At 38.9% G+C, this 21,728-nt stretch overlaps 1 protein-coding gene across 3 annotated transcripts in view; it reads left to right on the top strand.

Moving 5' to 3' along the window:
* The window catches only part of CDKAL1 (CDK5 regulatory subunit associated protein 1 like 1), a 659,509-nt gene that overhangs the window by 284,697 nt on the left and 353,084 nt on the right, over positions 1-21,728 (top strand). For all 3 annotated transcript variants that reach the window (XM_032650160.1, XM_032650162.1, XM_032650163.1), the window contains one exon: positions 3,996-4,099. In XM_032650160.1, coding sequence (XP_032506051.1) covers positions 3,996-4,099 — 104 coding nt within the window. The remainder of the gene's footprint in view (positions 1-3,995; positions 4,100-21,728) is intronic.

Raw genomic sequence — 21,728 nt, 5'->3', positions numbered from 1 at the left:
TAACATCCCTCGTTTTACATAATTATAGATTTTTTCTTGTAATGAGAACTTTTAAGTTCTATTTTCTTAACGCTGTTGAAGTATACAATACAAAATTGATAACTACAGTCACCATGCTGTACATTACACCCCCAGAATTTATTTATTTTATAACTAGAAGTTTATAACTTTAGACCACCTTCACCCTTTTCCCCCACCTCCCACAAATCTCACCCTCTGGTGATCAACAATATTTTCTTAGTTTCTATGAAGTTGGGTTTTTTTCAGATTTTGTATGTTTATTTTAGATTCCACATATAAGTGAGATCATACAGTATTTTTCTTTCTCTGACTCACTTATTTCAGTTAGCATAATGCCCTCAAGATCCATCCATGTTGTTGCTAATGGCAGGTTTTCCTTATTTTTAATAGCTGAATAACATCCCATTGTTTAAACGTATCACATTTTCTTCATCCATTCATTTGTTGAAGAACAGTTGGGTTGTTTCCATGTTTGGCTATTGTAGATAATGCTGCAATGAAAATGAGTTTGCAGAAACCTCTTTGAGGTAGTGATTTCATCTCCTTTGGAGATAAACCCAGAAATGGAATTGCTGGATCATATAGTAGTTCTATTTTTAATTTTTTGAGGAACCTCTATACTGTTTTTCATGGTGGCAGTACCAATTTACATTCCCACCAATAGTGCACAAGGGTTCCTATTTGTCTACATCCTTGTCAGCAGTTGTTAACTCTTACCTTTTTGATAATAGCCTTTCTATCAAGTGTGAGGTGATACTGTGGTATTGATTTGCATTTTCTTGATGATTAGTGATATTGAGTATCTTTTCTTGTACCTGTTGGCCATTTGAATATTTTCTTTGGAGAAATGTCCATCCATATTATTTGGATGTCTTAAAATTGGATTATTATTATTGAGGTGCATGAGTTTTTAAAAATATATTTTGTATATTAACCCCTTACCAGATATTATGAATCCCTTATTGTAGAGTAATAATCATATATTATTATGAATTTATTATGAATCAGATATATGGTTTGAAAATATTTTCTCCCATTCTGTTGGTTGCCTTTTCATTTTGTTGATTGTTTCCTTTGCTGTACAGAAGCTTTTTAGTTTGATGCAGTCCAACTTGCTTGTTTTTGCTTCTGTTACTTGTGCTCTAGGTGTCATATCCAAAAAATAAATTGCCAAGAACAATGTCAAGGAGCTGTTTCCCTGTGTTTTCTTCTAGGAGTTTTATGGTTTCTGGACTTACATTTGTCTTTAATCCATTTTGAATTAATTCTTGTCAATTGTATAAGTTAGTGATAGTTTCATTCTTTTGCATATGAATATCCAATTTTCCCAGCACTAATTGTTGAATAGACTATCTTTTCTCCATTGAGTATTCTTGGCTCCTTTGTCAAATGTTAGTTGACTTGTATATGCGTGAGTTTATTCCTGGGCTCTCAATTCTTTTATGTTGGTCTATTTGCCTGTTTTTACACCAGCACCTACTGTTTTGATTACTATAGCTCTGTAATATAGTTTGAAATCAGGAACTGTGATGCCTCCAGCTTTGGTGATTTTTTTTTTTTTCTTTCATCAATATCTTAAACTTCTCATTGTACAGCTCTTTCACCTTCGTGGTTACATTAATTCCTGGGTATTTTATTGTTTTTGCTGTTGTAAATGGGATCATGATTTAGTCTTGGTGGGTTGTACATTTCTAGCTTATTTATTTACTCTAGGTTGTTCAGTTAGTTGGTGTGTAGTTGTTCATAGTATACAGTATCTTATGCTCCTTTGTTTTTCTGTGGAATGAGCTGTATTATCTGACTTTTTGTTAGCAGATTCTTCATCTGTAAGATGGAGATAGTAACATCAACTCTAGAAGAGTTAAATGAGATAATGTATGTAAAACATCTAGCAAAATGCCTGGTGCTCAATCAGGGCTAAACAAAAGTGAGTTACTCTCCCAAGGAGAAGCCAAAAAAAAAAACAAACCAGTTTTCTTTTTGCCCTTGTTATGGAACAGATGGAAATTGAAAAGAGAAGACATATAACAATTGGGAGACTGGAACCTCTATTCATAAGAGAGAGGCCACAGTTTGTGTGTGTGTGTGTGTGTGTGTGTGTGTGTGTGTGTGTGTGTGTGTGTGTGTAAATGGCTTAGGAAGAAAGGAATGTTAGCTGTTTAAGAACATGTGGTAAGTTAAAAATCAAAATGTGTGTTTTGTTTCACTTAAGAGCTCCATGCAAAAATAATTAGAAATTAAGCATTACATTGTTGCCTCCTGAGTTCAATGATTTATATGTATTTTAAAGTCATATATTAACAGAATTACACATTGGCCAGTTATAATTATTAAAAGTTGTTTTCCTCTGTTTGAAATTTTAAAGCATTTGTATAATGATGGTCTTTTAAAACCTTGCTATTTATTATAGCAGTTGAATCATTGAAGAAATGTTGTTCTTTGTTTCGTTCAATGTTGTTGAGCCTTATCTTTCTGGCATAAGAATATCTTATTATATGTAATTGTTTTTCTTTAATTTTATAATAAGAAAATTTATTTAAACTATATTTTTAAATTATAAGAGTAGAACAAACATTTTAGGTTTTTTTTTTTTAATTAATTAATTTGTTTATTTCTGGCTGCATTGGGTCTTCATTGCTGCACGTGGGCTTTCTCTAGTTGCAGCGAGCAGGAGCTACTCTTTGTTGTGGAGCACGGGCTCTAGGCATGTGGGCTTCAGTAGTTGTGGCACACAGGCTCAGTAGTTGTGGCTCATGGGCTCTAGAGCTCAGGCTCAGTAGTTCTGGTGCATGGGCTTAGTTGCTCTGCAGCATGTGGGATCTTCCCAGACCAGGGCTCAAACCCGTGTGCCCTGCATTGGCAGGCAGATTCTTAACCACTGCGCCACCAGGGAAGTCCAACATTTTAGTTTTTAAAAAACAATTCTGTATCATGTCTGAAGTATTTTGGGAATTAATCCTATTTTTTGATTTTTTTAAATTAATGTTGTCATTATTCTTCTTTACTTTGACTAATATAATCCCAAAGAGCATTCACTGGACATGTTTTAATATTTTTTTCTGATTTCAAGGAGTTAAAAATATTATCTGAAGATTTCTTAGGGTGTACTTTCTTATGAGAATTCTGTACTGCCTATTTATTCTTTTTAAAAATTTTATTTATTTATTTGTCTGCATTGGGTCTTTGTTGCTGTGCGCGGGCTTTCTCTAGTTGCAGCGAGCAGGGGCTACTCTTCATTGCGGAGCACAGGCTCTAGGTGCATGGGCTTCAGTTGTTGCAGAACGTGGGCTCAGTAGTTGCAGTGTGCGGGCTCTAGGGCGCACGGTCTTCAGTAGTTATGGCGTGCGTGCTCAGTAGTTGTGGCTCGCGGGCTCCAGAGCGCAGGCTCAGTAGTTCTGGCACATGGACTTAGTTGCTCCGTGGCATGTGGGATCTTTCCGGACCAGGGATCAAACCCATGTCTCCTGCATTGGCAGGCGGATTCTTAACCAATGTGCCACCAGGGAAGTCCCTGCCTGTTTATTCTTAAATCATTAGTTAAAAGTTAAATGAAAAGCTTTTTCATTTATGAATAATACGGTATATATAAGTGATACTAAAATTTTAGTTTTATGATAGCCAAATAAATGTCATTGGTTTTAAAAAATTTGAATCTTTAATTTGTTTTGATTAACCATTGTAAGCATTTATCAGTTTTGTTTCCACATTAATGTGTGCATTTGAAGATAATATGGGATTTGTACAATCTTTCTTGAATAGTTGAAACTTAACAGAATTGCAAATTGCAGATTTCTGTGCCTGGTGGAAATAAAATAAATATGAAGCATGGTAGATATTCATTTTTTATATCTCTTACATAACCTGGCAAATGATACTAAAACAGCACTTTGGTGTATGTTTTGGATATTTTTTCCCGTGTTAAGTGTGCACTGTCTTTAAAAATTTAACTTTATTTATTGCTGTCGTTTGAACAGGTGTCTCAATGCTTGTACCTACTGCAAAACTAAACACGCCAGAGGAAATTTGGCCAGTTATCCAGTTGATGAGTTAGTAGATAGAGCCAAACAGTCTTTTCAAGGTAAGAGTTTCTAGAATTCTGTGTGATTATAGTGTTTTTAATAAATTATAATAGTCTTCTAAGTAACATGCTTACTTACTAGATACATGCTTATTTAGCTTTCTGAAGAGTTTACAAATATTTCAGCTTATCTAATAGAAGATGTTACCAGATTCAGGTTATAATATTGACATAACTCCCCTGTCACCACTCTTCTGTTTCCTTATGACTCTAAAGTAAGTGACGTATTTTGAAATTCATCACCTATCTTTATATTCAATGGAAGAGACAAAAAAATAAAAATGAAAGCCATGACCTTCTGTTGTGTGTTAATAAGACTTTTGTGGACTGAGTGAAATACTCAAGATTTCTCCCTCTTTCTTCGGTAATTCTTGGTCCATTCAGAAAATAGAGCTAATAAGGGTTGCCAGGAGTTTTGGAAAGAGAAGGTAGGTTTTACTATGAGCCAGAAGAGATAACCCTCGTCATCCACAGGACTGCTGTGGGGCAGTAAATATTGGTACTGGTAGAGAGTCCTAATGAGAACAGTTTTTGTGTGGGTGGCCAGCTACTTTTGAATCATCACTTGCTGGAAAATGTGATTGCCTAGGTATCTCTCAGCATATAGTAAGACGTATCTGTAACACGAGTCTCAGTTGTGTTGAGTCACAGTTGTGTTGATACATAACCATAAATTGCCCCTTTTGTCTTGGCTTATCATACGTGTATATAACATTGATGTGTTTTTATAACCAACATGAGATAATCTATTGTCTCATAATCTTGTGGGTTAGTAGTTATTGGTAATGTACTTTTCCTTTTAGCAAGTAACTTGGAGTGCTACTTTCAGTACTTCACATCCTGCATCTCAGAATGTATGAGTTCCAAACAAACTTATTCAGTCTAAAGCTTTTATCAACATGAATTTGAAATGCTCTTTATAGCAGAGAGAAAAACACCCTTGATTAATCTAACACGTCTCAACAATTTTTTTTCTACCTTTATATTCTTAGCACAGTCCCCTCCTCTGTTCACATTCAGCTTGTATTGAAAGAAATAAATGGAAACTCACTGACTCTTGCAGTTGTTTGCTTTCAGAGCCAGGTAATTGTCTAATCTTAGGAAAAGTCTGGGTGGTTGTCTTTTCTGCAACATGGCTACTTTAAGGATTTTTCAGAAAGGGCATGAATTTGCACAGAAACCTACTTTATTTGAAAAATGATCCCTTTGCTGGCATTCTTACTTAGTGTTTGTTTTTCCATATATCTGTTGGATAATGGAGATGTTAAAACTATATGATCTATCCACCAAACTCTGCAAATTGGAAGGTATTCAAATTACAAATACAAGTGACTTTGCTGGTTAAGGTGAGTGATTCAAAGAATATATCAGAGGTTAGCAGTGATTTAGTGGCTATTTATAGAGAAAGTATTAGAAGAGGTTTATTTAATACTACTTTCATCATCATCAGTAGATACGTATGTGCTTGGTTATTCCCAACCAAGGAATGTTTGCAATGTAAGGTTTTTCTTTTTCTTTTTTTTTGAATTTTATTTTATTTATTTTTTATACAGCAGGTTCTCATTAGTTATCTGTTTTATACATATTAGTGTGTATATGTCAATCTCAGTCTCCCAATTCATTCCACCACCACCCCGCCTGCTACTTTCCCCCCTTGGTGTCCTTATGTTTGTTCTCTACATCTGTCTCTATTTCTGCCCTGCAAACTGGTTCATCTGTACCATTTTTCTAGATTCCACATATCTGCGTTAATATACGATATTTGTTTTTCTCTTTCTGACTTTTTTCACTCTGTGTGACAGTCTCTAGGTCCATCCAAGTCTTTACAGATGACCCAGTTTCATTCCTTTTTATGGCTGAGTAATATTCCATTGTATATATGTACTACCACATCTTCTTTATCCATTCGTCTGTCAGTGGGCATTTAGGTTGCTTCCATGACCTGGCTATTGTAAATAGCGCTGTAATGAACACTGGGGTGCATGTGTCTTTTTGAATTATGATTTTCTCTGGATGTATGCCCAGTAGTAGGTGTAAAATTTTTCTGTTGTCTTGTTATCTGAATATTAGGGTTGAAATGGAAGGCTAGTTTTCGGACTGGCAGGCTCATTTTATTGCTATGTGGAACTGTTACTAAAATATCGAGGTCATAACTTTCTAGGTAAGCCAGTGAGTTTAGGCAATTTTAAGTCCTAAGATGCTCTTTGCCATAGGAGAGTTTGAATTCAAAACAGTGCCCTGCTGCTTACCAGCCACATGATCTGACCAAGGTACTTGACCTATATACAAGCCATGGTTTTCTCATTACTGTGACATTAAGTGTTGCTTATTGTTTGAATTTGAGATAACTTACATGAAGTAATTGGTTGTGTCCTTATTATGAAGAAGTCATGTTACTTAAACTGAAGGAATTTAAAATAAATCCAACAAGAGAAGTCTAATTTTGAGTGAGAATATTGGAACATCTAATATTGGAACATTTAATGATTAGAATCAAACGACAAATTTTCTTTTGCTTCTAAAATATGTCTTATGAAAAATGTCTCTATAGATAGAAACTAGTATGACAATTACCTTTTATTTTCTTAATTTGAGAATTGCAAATTCATGCTATGGTCTTATAATCTCACAATAGGAAATAGCAGTTTATAAGCTCACATTTTAAAGACATTGAGTTAGCAGCATTGTCTTTTTTTCTGCAGAAGACATTGGGATCATAAGGGTCTTACAGGATTCCTATGTTTGAGTTTTAAAATTGCAAAGAAGGGACTTCCTTGGTGGTCTAGTGGTTAAAACTCTGCTTCCACTGCAGAAGGCGCAGGTTTGATTCCTGGTCAGGGAACTAAGGTCCCTCATGCCGTGCGGCACAGCCAAAAATTTTTTAAAATAAATAAATAAAAAAATAAAATTGCGAAGAATAATTATGAAGCTAAATGTAATAGAAGAAATAACCTGTTTTTCGTATTCCTGTGACTTCTCTGTAATTCATTCTTTAGTAATTCAGATATTAGGAACGTTTGGGGGGGTCAGAGCCCCTTAAATTCTACATTTTACCATTATTAAATTGTCCTATAATCAGTAATAAACACTATGATTCTTTGAAAATTTACTCTAAGATGAAAAGTCTAAATATGCTGTCAGTAAATTTTAGTGCTATGTTTAAAGCCATCCTGTCAGTGCAAGTTAAATTTCCCAACTGAAAATTGCGTTTCCTTTCTTGCTTTTTCTTGAAGTTTTAAATGACTGTGTGTCACAAATACAAAGTGATTTTAAAAAAAAAACTCTACACCAATTGTAGAATAGGGATTACAATCCCGGTTGCCAGTCACGTGACAGACTATTACAATAAGATCACAATTTCTTTCTGAGTAGCATATTTATGAAACATTTTATATTCATAAACATTTATTTCTTAGAAGTGTAATGAGTGAAGAGACTAGGGCTAACCCATAGGCAAGGGAGCATTCAGAAGAGATTCTGAAATAATCATGAAATCATTCTGAATATAAAATGGTTTCCTAAAGTACTAAAAATATACTGACTATACATTCAGCTGCCAGGAATGAGAAAGGGAGCTCATTAACTTTTTTTTTTTTTTTTTTTTTTAACATCTTTATTGGGGTATAATTGCTTTACAATGGTGTGTTAGTTTCTGATTTATAACAAAGTGAATCAGCCATACATATACATGTGCTCCCATGTGTCTTCCCTCTTGCATCTCCCTCCCTCCCACTCTCCCCCCGCCACCCCTCCAGGCTGTCCCAAAGCCCCGAGCTAATATCCCTGTGCCTTGCGGCTGCTTCCCCCTAGCTATCTACCTTACTACGTTTGTTAGTGTGTATATGTCCATGACTCTCTCTCGCCCTGTCAAAACTCACCCTTCCCCCTCCCCATATCCTCAAGTCCGTTCTCCAGTAGGTCTGCGCCTCTATTCCTGTCTTATCCCTAGGTTCTTCATGACATTTTTTCCCCTTAAATTCCATAGATATGTGTTAGCATACGGTATTTGTCTTTGTCTTTCTGACTTACTTCACTCTGTATGACAGACTCTAGGTCTATCCATCTCATTACAAATAACTCAATTTCATTTGTTTTTAAGGCTGAGTAATATTCCATTGTGTATATGTGCCACATCTTCTTTATCCATTCGTCCGATGATGGGCGCTTAGGTTCTTTGCATCTCCGGGCTATTGTAAATAGAGCTGCAATGAACATTTTGGTACATGACTCTTTTTGAATTTTGGTTTTCTCAGGGTATATGCCCAGTAGTGGGATTGCTGGGTCATATGGTAATTCTATTTGTAGTTTTTTAAGGAACCTCCATACTGTTCTCCATAGTGGCTGAACCAATTCACATTCCCACCAGCAGTGCAAGAGTGTCCCCTTTTCTCCACACCCTCTCCAGCATTTATTGTTTCTAGATTTTTTGATGATGGCCATTCTGACTGGTGTGAGATGATATCTCATTGTAGTTTTGATTTGCATTTCTCTAATGATTAATGATGTTGAGCATTCTTTCATGTGTTTGTTGGCATTCTGTATGTCTTCTTTGGAGAAATGTCTGTTTAGGTCTTCTGCCCATTTTTGGATGGGGTTGTTTGTTTTTTTGTTATTGAGCTGCATGAGCTGCTTGTAAATTTTGGAGATTAATCCTTTGTCAGTTGCTTCATTTGCAAATGTTTTCTCCCATTCTGAGGGTTGTCTTTTGGTCTTGATTATGGTTTCCTTTGCTGTGCAAAAGCTTTGAAGTTTCATTAGGTCCCATTTGTTTATTTTTGTTTTTATTTCCATTACTCTAGGAGGTGGGTCAGAAAGGATCTTGCTGTGATTTATGTCATAGAGTGTTCTTCCTATGTTTTCCTCTAAGAGTTTGATAGTTTCTGGCCTTACATTTAGGTCTTTAATCCATTTTGAGCTTATTTTTGTGTATGGTGTTAGGGAGTGATCTAATCTCATACTTTTACATGTACCTGTCCAGTTTTCCCAGCACCATTTATTGAAGAGGCTGTCCTTTCTCCACTGTACATTCCTGCCTCCTTTATCAAAGATAAGGTGTCCATATGTGCGTGGGTTTATCTCTGGGCTTTCTATCCTGTTCCACTGATCTATCTTTCTGTTTTTGTGCCAGTACCATACTGTCTTAATTACTGTTGCTTTGTAGTATAGTCTGAAGTCAGGGAGCCTGATTCCTCCAGCTCCTTTTTTCGTTCTCAAGATTGCTTTGGCTATTCGGGGTCTTTTGTGTTTCCATACAAATTGCGAAATTTTTTGTTCTAGTTCTGTGAAAAATGCCAGTGGTAGTTTGATAGGGATTGCATTGAATCTGTAGATTGCTTTGGGTAGTAGAGTCATTTTCACAATGTTGATTCTTCCCATCCAAGAACATGGTATATCTCTCCATCTATTTGTATCATCTTTAATTTCTTTCATCAGTGTCTTATAATTTTCTGCATACAGGTCTTTCGTATCCTTAGGTAGGTTTATTCCTAGATATTTTATTCTTTTTGTTGCAATGGTAAATGGGAGTGTTTTCTTGATTTCACTTTCAGATTTTTCATCATTAGTATATAGGAATGCCAGAGATTTCTGTGCATTAATTTTGTATCCTGCTACTTTACCAAATTCATTGATTAGCTCTAGTAGTTTTCTGGTAGCATCTTTAGGATTCTCTATGTATAGTATCATGTCATCTGCAAACAGTGACAGCTTTACTTCTTCTTTTCCGATGTGGATTCCTTTTATTTCCTTTTCTTCTCTGATTGCTGTGGCTAAAACTTCCAAAACTATGTTGAATAAGAGTGGTGAGAGTGGGCAACCTTGTCTTGTTCCTGATCTTAGTGGAAATGCTTTCAGTTTTTCACCATTGAGGATGATGTTTGCTGTGGGCTTGTCATATATGGCCTTTATTATGTTGAGGAAAGTTCCCTCTATGCCTACTTTCTGGAGGGTTTTTATCATAAATGGGTGTTGAATTTTGTCGAAAGCTTTCTCTGCATCTATTGAGATGATCATATGGTTTTTCTCCTTCAATTTGTTAATATGGTTTATCACATTGATAGATTGGCGTATATTGAAGAATCCCTGCATTCCTGGAATAAACCCCACTTGATCATGGTGTATGATCCTTTTAATGTGCTGTTGGATTCTGTTTGCTAGTATTTTGTTGAGGATTTTTGCATCTATGTTCATCAGTGATATTGGCCTGTAGTTTTCTTTCTTTGTGACATCCTTGTCTGGTTTTGGTATCAAGGTGATGGTGGCCTCGTAGAAGGAATTTGGGAGTGTTCCTCCCTCTGCTATATTTTGGAAGAGTTTGAGAAGGATAGGTGTTAGCTCTTCTCTAAACGTTTGATAGAATTCACCTGTGAAGCCATCTGGTCCTGGGCTTTTGTTTGTTGGAAGATTTTTAATCACAGTTTCAATTTCAGTGCTTGTGATTGGTCTGTTCATATTTTCTATTTCTTCCTGATTCAGTCTTGGCAGGTTGTGCATTTCTAAGAATTTGTCCATTTCTTCCAGATTGTCCATTTTATTGGCATAGAGTTGCTTGTAGTAATCTCTCATGATTTTTTTTATTTCTGCAGTGTCAGTTGTTATTTCTCCTTTCTCATTTCTAATTCTATTGATTTGAGTCTTCTCCCTTTTTTTCTTGATGAGTCTGGCTAGTGGTTTATCTATTTTGTTTATCTTCTCAAAGAACCAGCTTTTAGTTTTATTGATCTTTGCTATCGTTTCCTTCATTTCTTTTTCATTTATTTCTGATCTGATTTTTATGATTTCTTTCCTTCTGCTAGCTTTGGGGCTTTTTTGTTCTTCTTTCTCTAATTGCTTGAGGTGCAAGGTTAGGTTGTTTATTCGAGATGTTTCCTGCTTCTTAAGGTGGGCTTGTATTGCTATAAACTTCCCCCTTAGAACTGCTTTTGCTGCATCCCATAGGTTTTGGGTCGTTGTGTCTCCATTGTCATTTGTTTCTAGGTATTTTTTTATTTCCTCTTTGATTTCTTCAGTGATCACTTCATTATTAAGTAGTGTATTGTTTAGCCTCCATGTGTTTGTATATTTTACAGATCTTTTCCTGTAACTGATATCTAGTCTCATGGCGTTGTGGTCAGAAAAGATACTTGATACAATTTCAATTTTCTTAAATTTACCAAGGCTTGATTTGTGACCCAAGATATGATCTATCCTGGAGAATGTTCCATGAGCACTTGAGAAAAATGTGTATTCTGTTGTTTTTGGATGGAGTGTCCTATAAATATCAATTAAGTGCATCTTGTTTAATGTATCATTTAAAGCTTGTGTTTCCTTATTTATTTTCATTTTGGATGATCTGTCCATGGGTGAAAGTGGGGTGTTAAAGTCCCCTACTATGAATGTGTTACTGTCAATTTCCCCTTTTATGGCTGTTAGTATTTGCCTTACGTATTGAGGTGCTCCTATGTTGGGTGCATAAATATTTACAATTGTTATATCTTCTTCTTGGATCGATCCCTTGATCATTATGTAGTGTCCTTCTTTATCCCTTTTAATAGTCCTTATTTTAAAGTCTATTTTGTCTGATATGAGAATTGCTACTCCAGCTTTCTTTTGGTTTCCATTTGCATGGAATATCTTTTTCCATCCCCTTACTTTCAGTCTGTATGTGTCTCTAGGTCTGAGGTGGGTCTCTTGTAGACAGCATATATAAGGGTCTTGTTTTTGTATCCATTCAGCCAATCTGTGTCTTTTGGTGGGAGCATTTAGTCCATTTACATTTAAGGTAATTATCGATATGTATGTTCCTATTCCCATTTTCTGTATTGTTTTGGGTTCGTTATTATAGGTCGTTTCCTTCTTTTGCATTTCTTATCTAGAGAAGTTCCTTTAGCATTTGTTGTAAAGCTGGTTTGGTGGTGCTGAACTCTCTCAGCTTTTGCTTGTCTGTAAAGGTTTTAATTTCTCCATCAAATCTGAATGAGATCCTTGCTGGGTAGAGTAGTCTTGGTTGCAGGTTTTTCTCCTTCATCACTTTCAGTATGTCCTGCCACTCCCTTCTGGCTTGTAGGGTTTCTGCTGAGAGATCAGCTGTTAACCTTATGGGGATTCCCTTGTGTGTTATTTGTTGTTTTTCCCTTGCTGCTTTTAATATGCTTTCTTTGTATTTAATTTTTGATAGTTTGATTAGTATGTGTCTTGGCGTATTTCTCCTTGTATTTATCCTGTATGGGACTCTCTGTGCTTCCTGGACTTGATTAACTATTTCCTTTCCCATATTAGGGAAGTTTTCAACTATAATCTCTTCAAATATTTTCTCAGTCCCTTTCTTTTTTTCTTCTTCTTCTGGAACCCCTATAATTCGAATGTTGGTGCGTTTAATGTTGTCCCAGAGCTCTCTGAGACTGTCCTCAGTTCTTTTCATTCTTTTTTCTTTATTCTGCTCTGCAGTAGTTATTTCTACTACTTTATCTTCCAGGTCACTTATCCGTTCTTCTGCCTCAGTTATTCTGCTATTGATCCTATCTAGAGTACTTTTAATTTCATTTATTGCGTTGTTCATCGTTGCTTGTTTCATCTTAAGTTCTTGTAGGTCCTTGTTAACTGTTTCTTGCATTTTGTCCATTCTACTTCCAAGATTTCGGATCATCCTTACTATCATTATTCTGAATTCTTTTTCAGGTAGATTGCCTATTTCCTCTTCATTTGTTAGGTCTGGTGGGTTTTTATCTTGCTCCTTCATCTGCTGTGTGTTTTTCTGTCTTCTCATTTTGCTTATCTTACTGTGTTTGGGGTCTCCTTTTTGCAGGCTGCACGTTCGTAGTTCCCGTTGTTTTTGATGTCTGTCTCCAGTGGCTAAGGTTGTTTCAGCGGGTTGTGTAGGCTTCCTGGTGGAGGGGACTAGTGCCTGGGTTGTGCTGGATGAGGCTGGATCTTGTCTCTCTGGTGGGCAGGTTCACGTCTGGTGGTGTGTTTTGGGGTGTCTGTGGCCTTGTTATGATTTTAGGCAGCCTCTCTGCTAATGGGTGGGGTTGTGTTCCTGTTTTGCTAGTTGTTTGGCATAGGTTGTCCAGCACTGTGGCTTGCTGGTCGTTGAGTGAAGCTGGGTGCTGGTGTTAAGATGGAGGTCTCTGGGAGATTTCCACCGTTTAATATTATGTGGAGCTGGGAGGTCTCTTGTTGATCAGTGTCCTGAAGTTGGCTCTCCTACCTCAGAGGCAGAGCCCTGCCTCCTGGGCTGGAGCACCAAGAGCCTTTCATCCACACGGCTCAGAATAAAAGGGAGGAAAAGTAGAGAGAATTATTAGAAGTATGAGGAAAGAAAGAAGGAAAGGAGGAAAGGAAGGAAGGAAGAAAGAAGCAAAGAAGGAAAGAAAGGAGGGAGGGAGGGAGGAAGGAAGGAAGGAAGGAGGGAAAGAAGGAGAAAATGTGGAGAGAATTAGTAGAAGTATGAGGAAAGAAAGAGGGAAAGGAGGAAAGGAAGGAAGGAAGAAAGAAGCAAAGAAGGAAAGAAAGGAGGGAGGGAGGGAGGAAGGAAGAAAGAAGCAAAGAAGGAAAGAAAGGGAGTGAGGGGGGAAGGAAGGAAGGAATGAGGGAAATAAGGAGAAAATGTAGAGAGAATTAGTAGAAGTTTGAGGAAAGAAAGAAGGAAAGGAGGAAAGGAGGAAAGGAAGGAAGGAAGAAAGAAGCAAAGAAGGAAAGAAAGGAGGGAGGGAGGGAGGGAGGAAGGGAGGAAGGAAGGAGGGAAAGAAGGAAAAAAGACAGAAAGAAAGAAGATACAGTAAAAATAAAATAAAGTATAATATAGTTATTGTACTAAAAAATATTTAGAAAGAAAAAAAAAAAGAACAGATAGAACCCTAGGACAAATGTTGGAAACAAAGCTATACAGAGAAAATCTTACACAGAAGCATACACATACGTGTTCACAAAGAGAGGCAAAGGGGGAAAAATCATAAATCCTGCTCCCAGAGACCACCTCCTCAACCTGGGGTGATTCGCTGTCTAAAGGAGGGAAGGAAGGAAGGAAAGAAAGAAAGAACGAAGGTAAAGTGCAATAATGTTATTACAATTAAAATTAATTATTAAGAAAAAAAAATTTTTTTTTTAAAAAAACCATGGACGGATAGAGCCCTAGGACAAATGTTGGAAGCAAAGCTATACAGAGAAAATCTTACACAGAAGCATACACATACACGTTCACAAAGAGAGGCAAAGGGGGAAAAATCATAAATCCTGCTCCCAGAGACCACCTCCTCAACCTGGGGTGATTCGCTGTCTAAAGGAGGGAAGGAAGGAAGGAAAGAAAGAAAGAAAGAACGAAGGTAAAGTACAATAAAGTTATTACAATTAAAATTAATTATTAAGAAAAAAAAAATTTTTTTTTAAAAAAAAACCATGGACGGATAGAGCCCTAGGACAAATGTTGGAAGCAAAGCTATACAGAGAAAATCTTACACAGAAGCATACACATACATGTTCACAAAGAGAGGCAAAGGGTGAAAAATCATAAATCCTGCTCCCAGAGACCACCTCCTCAATTTGGGGTGATTTGTTGTCTAAAGGAGGGAAGGAAGGAAGGAAAGAAAGAAAGAAAGAACGAAGGTAAAGTACAATAAAGTTATTACAATTAAAATTAATTATTGAGAAAAAAAAATTTTTTTTTAAAAAAAACCATGGGCGGATAGAGCCCTAGGACACCTGTTGGAAGCAAAGCTATACAGAGAAAATCTTACACAGAAGAATACACATACACGTTCACAAAGAGAGGCAAAGGGGGAAAAATCATAAATCCTGCTCCCAGAGACCGGGTACCCCCTCAACCTGGGGTGATTCGCTGTCTAAAGGAGGGAAGGAGGGAAGGAAAGAAAGAAAGAAAGAACGAAGGTAAAGTTCAATAAAGTTATTACAATTAAAATTAATTATTAAAAAAAAAATTTTTTTTTTTAAAAAAAAAAAAAAAAAAAAAAACCATGGACGGATAGAGCCCTAGGACAAATGGTGGAAGCAAGAGTATACAGACAAGATCTCACACAGAAGCATACACGCACACATTCACAAAAAGAGGAAAAGGGAAAAAAAATCACAGATCTCGCTCCTAACTCCCCCCTCTTCAATTTGGGATCACTCCCTGTCTATTCAGGTATTCCACAATGCAGGGCACATCAAGTTGATTGTGGAGCTTCAATCCGCCGCCTCCGCGGCTGCCGGGAGTGACCTCCCCCTCTCCTCCCTGCTCTCACAGCTCACAGGAGCTCAGCTTTGTACCCGGCCCTGCCCCTGCGCGCAGATCGCTGGAGGGCGTCTGTTTTTTTGCTCAGACAGGATGGGGTTAAAGGAGCCGCTGATTCGGGGCCTCCGGCTCACTCAGGCCGGGGGTTGGGGGATGGGGGAAGGCGGGGCACTGCGTGCGGGGCGGGCCTGCGGCGGCAGAGGCGGCGTGACGCTGCGGCAGAGGCCGGCGTGACGCTGCACCAGCCTGAGACCCGCCGTGCGTACTCCCGGGGAAGTTGTCCCTGGATCCCGGGAACCTGGCAGTGGCGGGCTGCACAGGCTCCGCGGAAGAGGGGTGTGGAGAGTGACCTGTGCTCGCACACAGGCCCCTTGGTGGCGGCAGCAGCAGCCCCAGCGTCTCCCGCCCGTCTCTGGGGTCCGCGGTTTCAGCCGCGGCTCGCGCCCGTCTCTGGGGCTCGCGCTTCCCGCCGCGGCTCGCGCCCGTCTCGGGGGCTCGCGCCCTCAGCCGCGGCTCGCGCCCGTCTCTGGGGTTCGCGCTTTTAGCCGCGGCTCGCGCCCGTCTCTGGAGATCCTTTAAGCAGCGCTCTTAAACCCCTCTCCTCGCGCACCAGGAAACAAAGAGGGAAGAAAAAGTCTCTTGCCTCTTCGGCCGGTGCAGGCTTTTCCCCGAACTCCCTCCCGGCTAGTCGTGGCGCACCAACCCCTTCAGGCTATGCTCAAGCCGCCAACCCCAGTCCTCTCCCTGCGCTCCGTCCAAAACCGAAACCCGAGCCTCAGCTCGCAGCCCCGCCCGCCCCGGCGGGTGAGCAGACAAGCCTCTCGGGTTGGTGAGTGCCGGTCGGCACCGATCGTCTGTGCAGGAATCTCCCCGCTTTGCCCTCTGCACCCGTCGCTGTGCACCACTCCGCGGTCCCGAAGCTCCCCCCTCCGCCTCCCGCAGTCTCCGCCCGCGGAGGGGCTTCCTAGTGTGTGGAAACTTTTCCTCCTTCACAGCTCCCTCCCACTGGTGCAGGTGCCGTCCTTATTCTTTTGTCTCTGTTTTTTCTTTTTTCTTTTGCCCTACCCAGGTACGTGGGGAGTTTCTTGCCTTTTGGGAGGTCTGAGGTCTTCTGCCAGCCTTCAGTAGGTGTTCTGTAGGAGTTGTTCCACGCGTAGATGTATTTCTGGTGTATCCGTGAGGAGGAAGGCGATCTCCACGTCTTACTCTTCCGCCATCTTCCCGCCGACCTAGGGGTCTTCTTGCTCATTAAGTTTTGAATGGATATCAGTAAATAAAATTGTTTATATTTTTGAATGGAAACTTTACCTTTTATGCAAAAAATATAGTTTATATTTCATTGGTTTCCTAGCATTTTTTTTTTGGACTTATCCTAGCCCCTTGACATTTTCATGGACTATTTTTACCTTCTCAGTGTGTGTATCATTTTTGTGGGCAGTTCTGCATATGAGTATAATGTTTACCAGGTTAATTTCTGGGTATCATCACATTGTTCTAACAGACCATTGGGAAACCTCTCCCCTCACTTCCTTACTTATGCCAGACTTTAGGTTTTAAAAATTCCTAGTCTTTGGGGGCTGGGGTTTGACATGGTTGCATTTTAGACATCTAGAAAAACATGTCAAGCAATGACCTATACTTTGTTGGGGCCAGAATGAATTTACAAGCTAGTATTTTCTAGGATATTTGTATTGATTTTTCTCTAGCAACTAATCAATCAGTTTCAGTTGTATAAGTGATGGAGCAAACCTTTTTAAGTGTGCTGGGTGAGTGGTGTGGAAACAACACCTTTCACTGCTGTCTCTGGAATCAAAATGTAGAGATGATGGATGGGCTGTTTTTATAGCTCTCATGTGCTTTTCTAGATCTCATTTCTGTGTTGCTACTTTTTTTGTCCCTCATAAATCTGAACGTCCCCCACAAGATAAGTGGCATAAAGCAGTTATGGAAAGGTAAATAAATTAAGATGAAATATTCAGGGCAAGGAGAAAATTTCTTGATGCTTAGTGATTTCAAGATTAATGTTGGAATTTTTTTTTTTTTTTTTTTTTTTTTTTTTACGCGGGCCTCTCACTGCTGTAGCCTCTCCCGCTGCAGAGCACGGGCTCCGGGCACGCAGGCTCAGCGGCCATGGCTCACTGGCCCAGCCGCTCCGCGGCACGTGGGATCCCTCCAGACTGGGGCACGAACCCATGTCCCCTGCATCAGCAGGCGGACTCTCAACCACTGTGCCACCAGGGAAGCCCAAATGTTGGAATTTTATGAAATGAATTCTGTTTTATTTCAAGACTTGCAAAGATACTGTCTATTGTGTATGAGATTAATTATGCAGTGCAGCTGGAAAACATTGCTTCCTGCCCTTTTAGATAGGAAAGGATATGAGCAATATTTGACTTTCTGGTGTATAAACTTCAGATTGTTGAGCTGTTGCATTTAACTTATCACCTTTAGCAATGAGTACTGTATATTGATTTTCATCTAAGCTTAAAAAGAGACCAATAATTGCATCCTATTAATTTATATGGCAGTTATTTAAATGTCTTTTATTCCTTTATCTTTTCATTTGCGCTGTGTTCAAATTGAGAAATCTATTTCTTCTATAGGATTAATAATGTTACTGTACATATTTGTTGTACATTGTCAACTTCCAAAAAGGGATTTTAGGCAGCTTACATTAAATGATTGTATGTAAATAGACCATGAAAATAAAGGGTGTATGAAATGCTGCGTTATGTTTCAAGAGGAAAGATAATTATACCAACTGGTGAATCTTGGCTGTCCCAAAGAATAAGGAGATAGGGTGATTTATATAACTTGTATGAATATATAAAATGAAGGATATATATTTTTTAATTAATTAATTAATTTATTTTTGGCTCTGTTGCTTCTTTGTTGCACATGGGCTTCTCATTGTAGTGGCTCCTCTTGTTGCGGCGGGCGGGCTGCTAGGGCACATGGGCTTCAGTAGCTGTGGTGCGCGGACTCTCTAGTTGTGACTCGCAGGCTCTAGAGCGCAGGCTCAGTAGTTGTGGCGCACGGGCTTAGTTGCTCCACAGCAAGTGGGATCTTCCTGGACCGGGGATCAAACCCGTGTCCCCTACCCACATTGGCAGGCAGATTCTTAACCACTGCACCACCAGTGAAGTCCCAAGGATATAGTTTATAATGAGAAATCTACATGTTTCTAGGCTGTAAACACGAAGAAGAATTATTTTCTTATATTCTTTTCTAAGAGACATTGACAAATATAATAGAAATGCCTTTAGCTGGCAGTGTGTAGAATTTTAAGATATAGTTTCTACATTGTCTTTTCTTCTGTTGATTCTTACAAATCCCCCAGTATAATATTAAACTATAACTTTTAAAGACATTTTAATGGGGGGAGCTAAATAAATGTAATGTACATAATACATATAACTTGATAGGGAGATCTGATGCCTTAAAGAGCTGTTTATCAGATATTTAGTTTAAATAACCTGAGATTAATCACTCTTATTTCAGAGAATGTTAGTTAAGGCTATCTGTGGCAGACCAGAGTATGATTTACTTGGTTCTTGCCTCTTCAGACCTTTGAGTTTCTAAGTCAGTGGTGTTCAAAGTTTTCTTAGCAATAAAGGAACTTTCTTCAAATGAATTTTGAAAAGTGAAAGCAGAACTGCCAGGATTGAAGTAGAGGTGGGGCCCTGTTTAATGAGCCCTTGCTTCTGAGGCCTTTCCTCAGAACCTTTAGGATTCGGCCTGAATTGGCTGGTGTAGTTTAGTATTTCTCTAGTGTATCCTTAAGTACACCATTCCGGGGCTGGAAGATGTTTTCTTAAAGGGCCAGATCGTAAATATTCTAGGCTTTGTGTGCTACAAGGTGTCTGCTGCAACTGTTCATTTTTGTCCTTCTAGCATAAAAGCAGCTACAGACAGTACATGAGTCAATGGGAGCGGCCGTGTCCGAATAAGGGTTTAATGGTCAACTTTGGAGAAAGCTAACTTAAAGTAAATGAGACGTTATTGGGAACTTCCTATTGTCTCTAATATGCTAATACACATCATAAATTCGTAAGAGATGGATGTAGTCTTTAGAAACTAATGTTGATCTAGAATAGATTAGTATTATCAGTCTAGCTGTTCATTTTAGTCACGTGGAAATTTTATAAAACCAAAACCACACTGATGTCTGTGTCCCATTGCTGACTACTTTATCATCATTTCTGTGGATTGGGAGGCCCTGCAATTTCTAAAATATAGTTGATTCTAACATATAAGCCAGAGTTGAGAACGTGAATTGAGAACCACTAGTTTAGATAATTTTTTGGTTGAATTAAATGAACTGACCCTCTCGACCTCTAGAGGGATTGTGGGGAGGAAACCCTGGTTGATTAGTAAAGAATGAGCCATGTAGCACAGGGAACTCTACTCATTGCTCTGTGGTGACCTAAATGGGAAGGAAATCCAAAAAAGAGGGGATATATGTATACCTATAGCTGACTCACTTTGTTGTACAGTAGAAACTAACACAACAATAAAGCAACTATACTCCAATAAAATTTAATTAAAGAAAAAAGAAAAAGAATGAGCCAGGTTAGGGAGGTTGGCAGGTCAGAACAGTGTGTTGTTCATTTGCAGACACCACCCTGCTAGTAAATGGCTGGTTTCAACATCCAGTGGTGCTTATTTAGTGAAAAGGCTCGGTGATTTTTGTTATCTCCGGGTATCACAAAAGGGTCAGCTGGCATTTTATGAGTGTTTATTTACTGTGCTGTATGGGAATTAAAAAGGTGGAAAAGATAGGGTCCTTGTCTCCAAGGAGCTCCTCCTAGTGTAGGAGGACAGAGTAACCAGTTGGACTAATGAATATTAAAAGTACACAGACCCGGAAGCAAGTCTTCAGATGGCAAAAACCATTGAGCCTTTTAACTTAAATATCTCTACATTTTGAAAACATCCGTTATCTGTCAGGGTGGTGTCAGCAAATTGGCAGCCCTTGTGCTGCGCCTCTGCCTTCCCAACTCCAGGCATCCTTTACTGATCAACCAGGCTTTCCCCGAAGAATCCCTCTAAATACAGAGTTCTTATTAGCCACTGCTTAGTATTCCAGATGAAATCCACTTGCCATCCTTAATCTTAAGGTTTATGTGATGCTAGAGGTCTATGAAAGAAAGAAACCAAACAGTGACTCTTTAACTGAAGTAACCATTGGAACTATATAGTTGTTATTTTGCCATTCATTCAACAAATATTTATTGAACGTTTATTCGAAACAGTTCATATTTCTCCTGATAGGCACATGCTTTAGAAAAGCGGTGATAACAATACATTATTATAATCAGCCTTTCATTACTTCTGCCAATAAGATAGGGAGGCCAGTGGTGCGATTTGCTTATCTCTGCTGTGGGAAACAAGGATGCAGTCCCAAGGCTGTTTTACGAAATGACATCTGTTCATAATTCTCTAAGCTTTCGTAGTTCAGAGTACATGTAATCCAAAGTACGGAAAATTTGGAGCTTCTGGGAATACGTTTTTATATCCATCCCCCACTGTTACTGGTGAGTTTTATCTTTTTTACTCTATTTTGTTCCACAAAACAACCTGAAAGAATGCAAGTAAGTATGAAAACCATATAAAATAACGAGATCTTGGGAAAGGAGATGAGGAAAGTCAAGACTTGGTGCAGCATTGGAACACGGGAAAGTAAGCCATAGTCAGATAGGCAGTTTCGACTCTGAACTTTTCTTAAAAGCTTATATAGTCTATAAGGAATAAAAACAACCCAACTTGGCATTAGATTTGCAAGAAAATTTTCACATGTGAGCTCTTACAGGGAGTACTGAGAGATGCATTAGGTCTCAACAGCATCCCTTTAACACTCAAACTCACTTACTGAGTTTTTTAAACGTGTATGTTTTGGCATTCCTTGTTAAAACTTTCAGCTGTGCCCTGTAAAGCATAACACTCTGAAAGGATTTCTTGGGAGGCTAAGACAACACATTCTAAGTATTTGGTACTCTAGTGATCTGACCCCACGTCCATAGCCCTTGGGCACCACAAAGGAATCCTGCTGTGCAGGCTCCTAGCTTAGGGTCTGCATGCCTGAGGTCGTTTAGTGAGATGATATGTCAGAGTGCAGGAGGAAGATACTAGAATTTATATTGATCTGTATTTTCTCTTCCTTAAAAAGTTTTTTGGTGTATGTTTCATATTGTATATAATATATTAGCACAGTAGTGCTTGAGTGTCATTAATAAATACATCTCCCTTGGGCTTCCCTGGTGGCGCAGTGGTTGAGAGTCCGCCTGCCGATGCAGGGAACGCAGGCTTGTGCCCCGGTCCGGGAAGATCCCACATGCTGCAGAGCGGCTAGGCCCGTGAGTCATGGCCGCTGGGCCTGCGCGTCCGGAGCCTGTGCTCCTCAACGGGAGAGGCCACAACAGT

The sequence above is a fragment of the Phocoena sinus genome, chromosome 11 (assembly GCF_008692025.1).
Source record: "Phocoena sinus isolate mPhoSin1 chromosome 11, mPhoSin1.pri, whole genome shotgun sequence".
In the NCBI taxonomy this organism is placed as follows: Eukaryota; Metazoa; Chordata; class Mammalia; order Artiodactyla; family Phocoenidae; genus Phocoena; species Phocoena sinus.
Note: the sequence above shows the minus strand (reverse complement) of the source record. Positions and strands in the feature narration are given on the sequence as shown.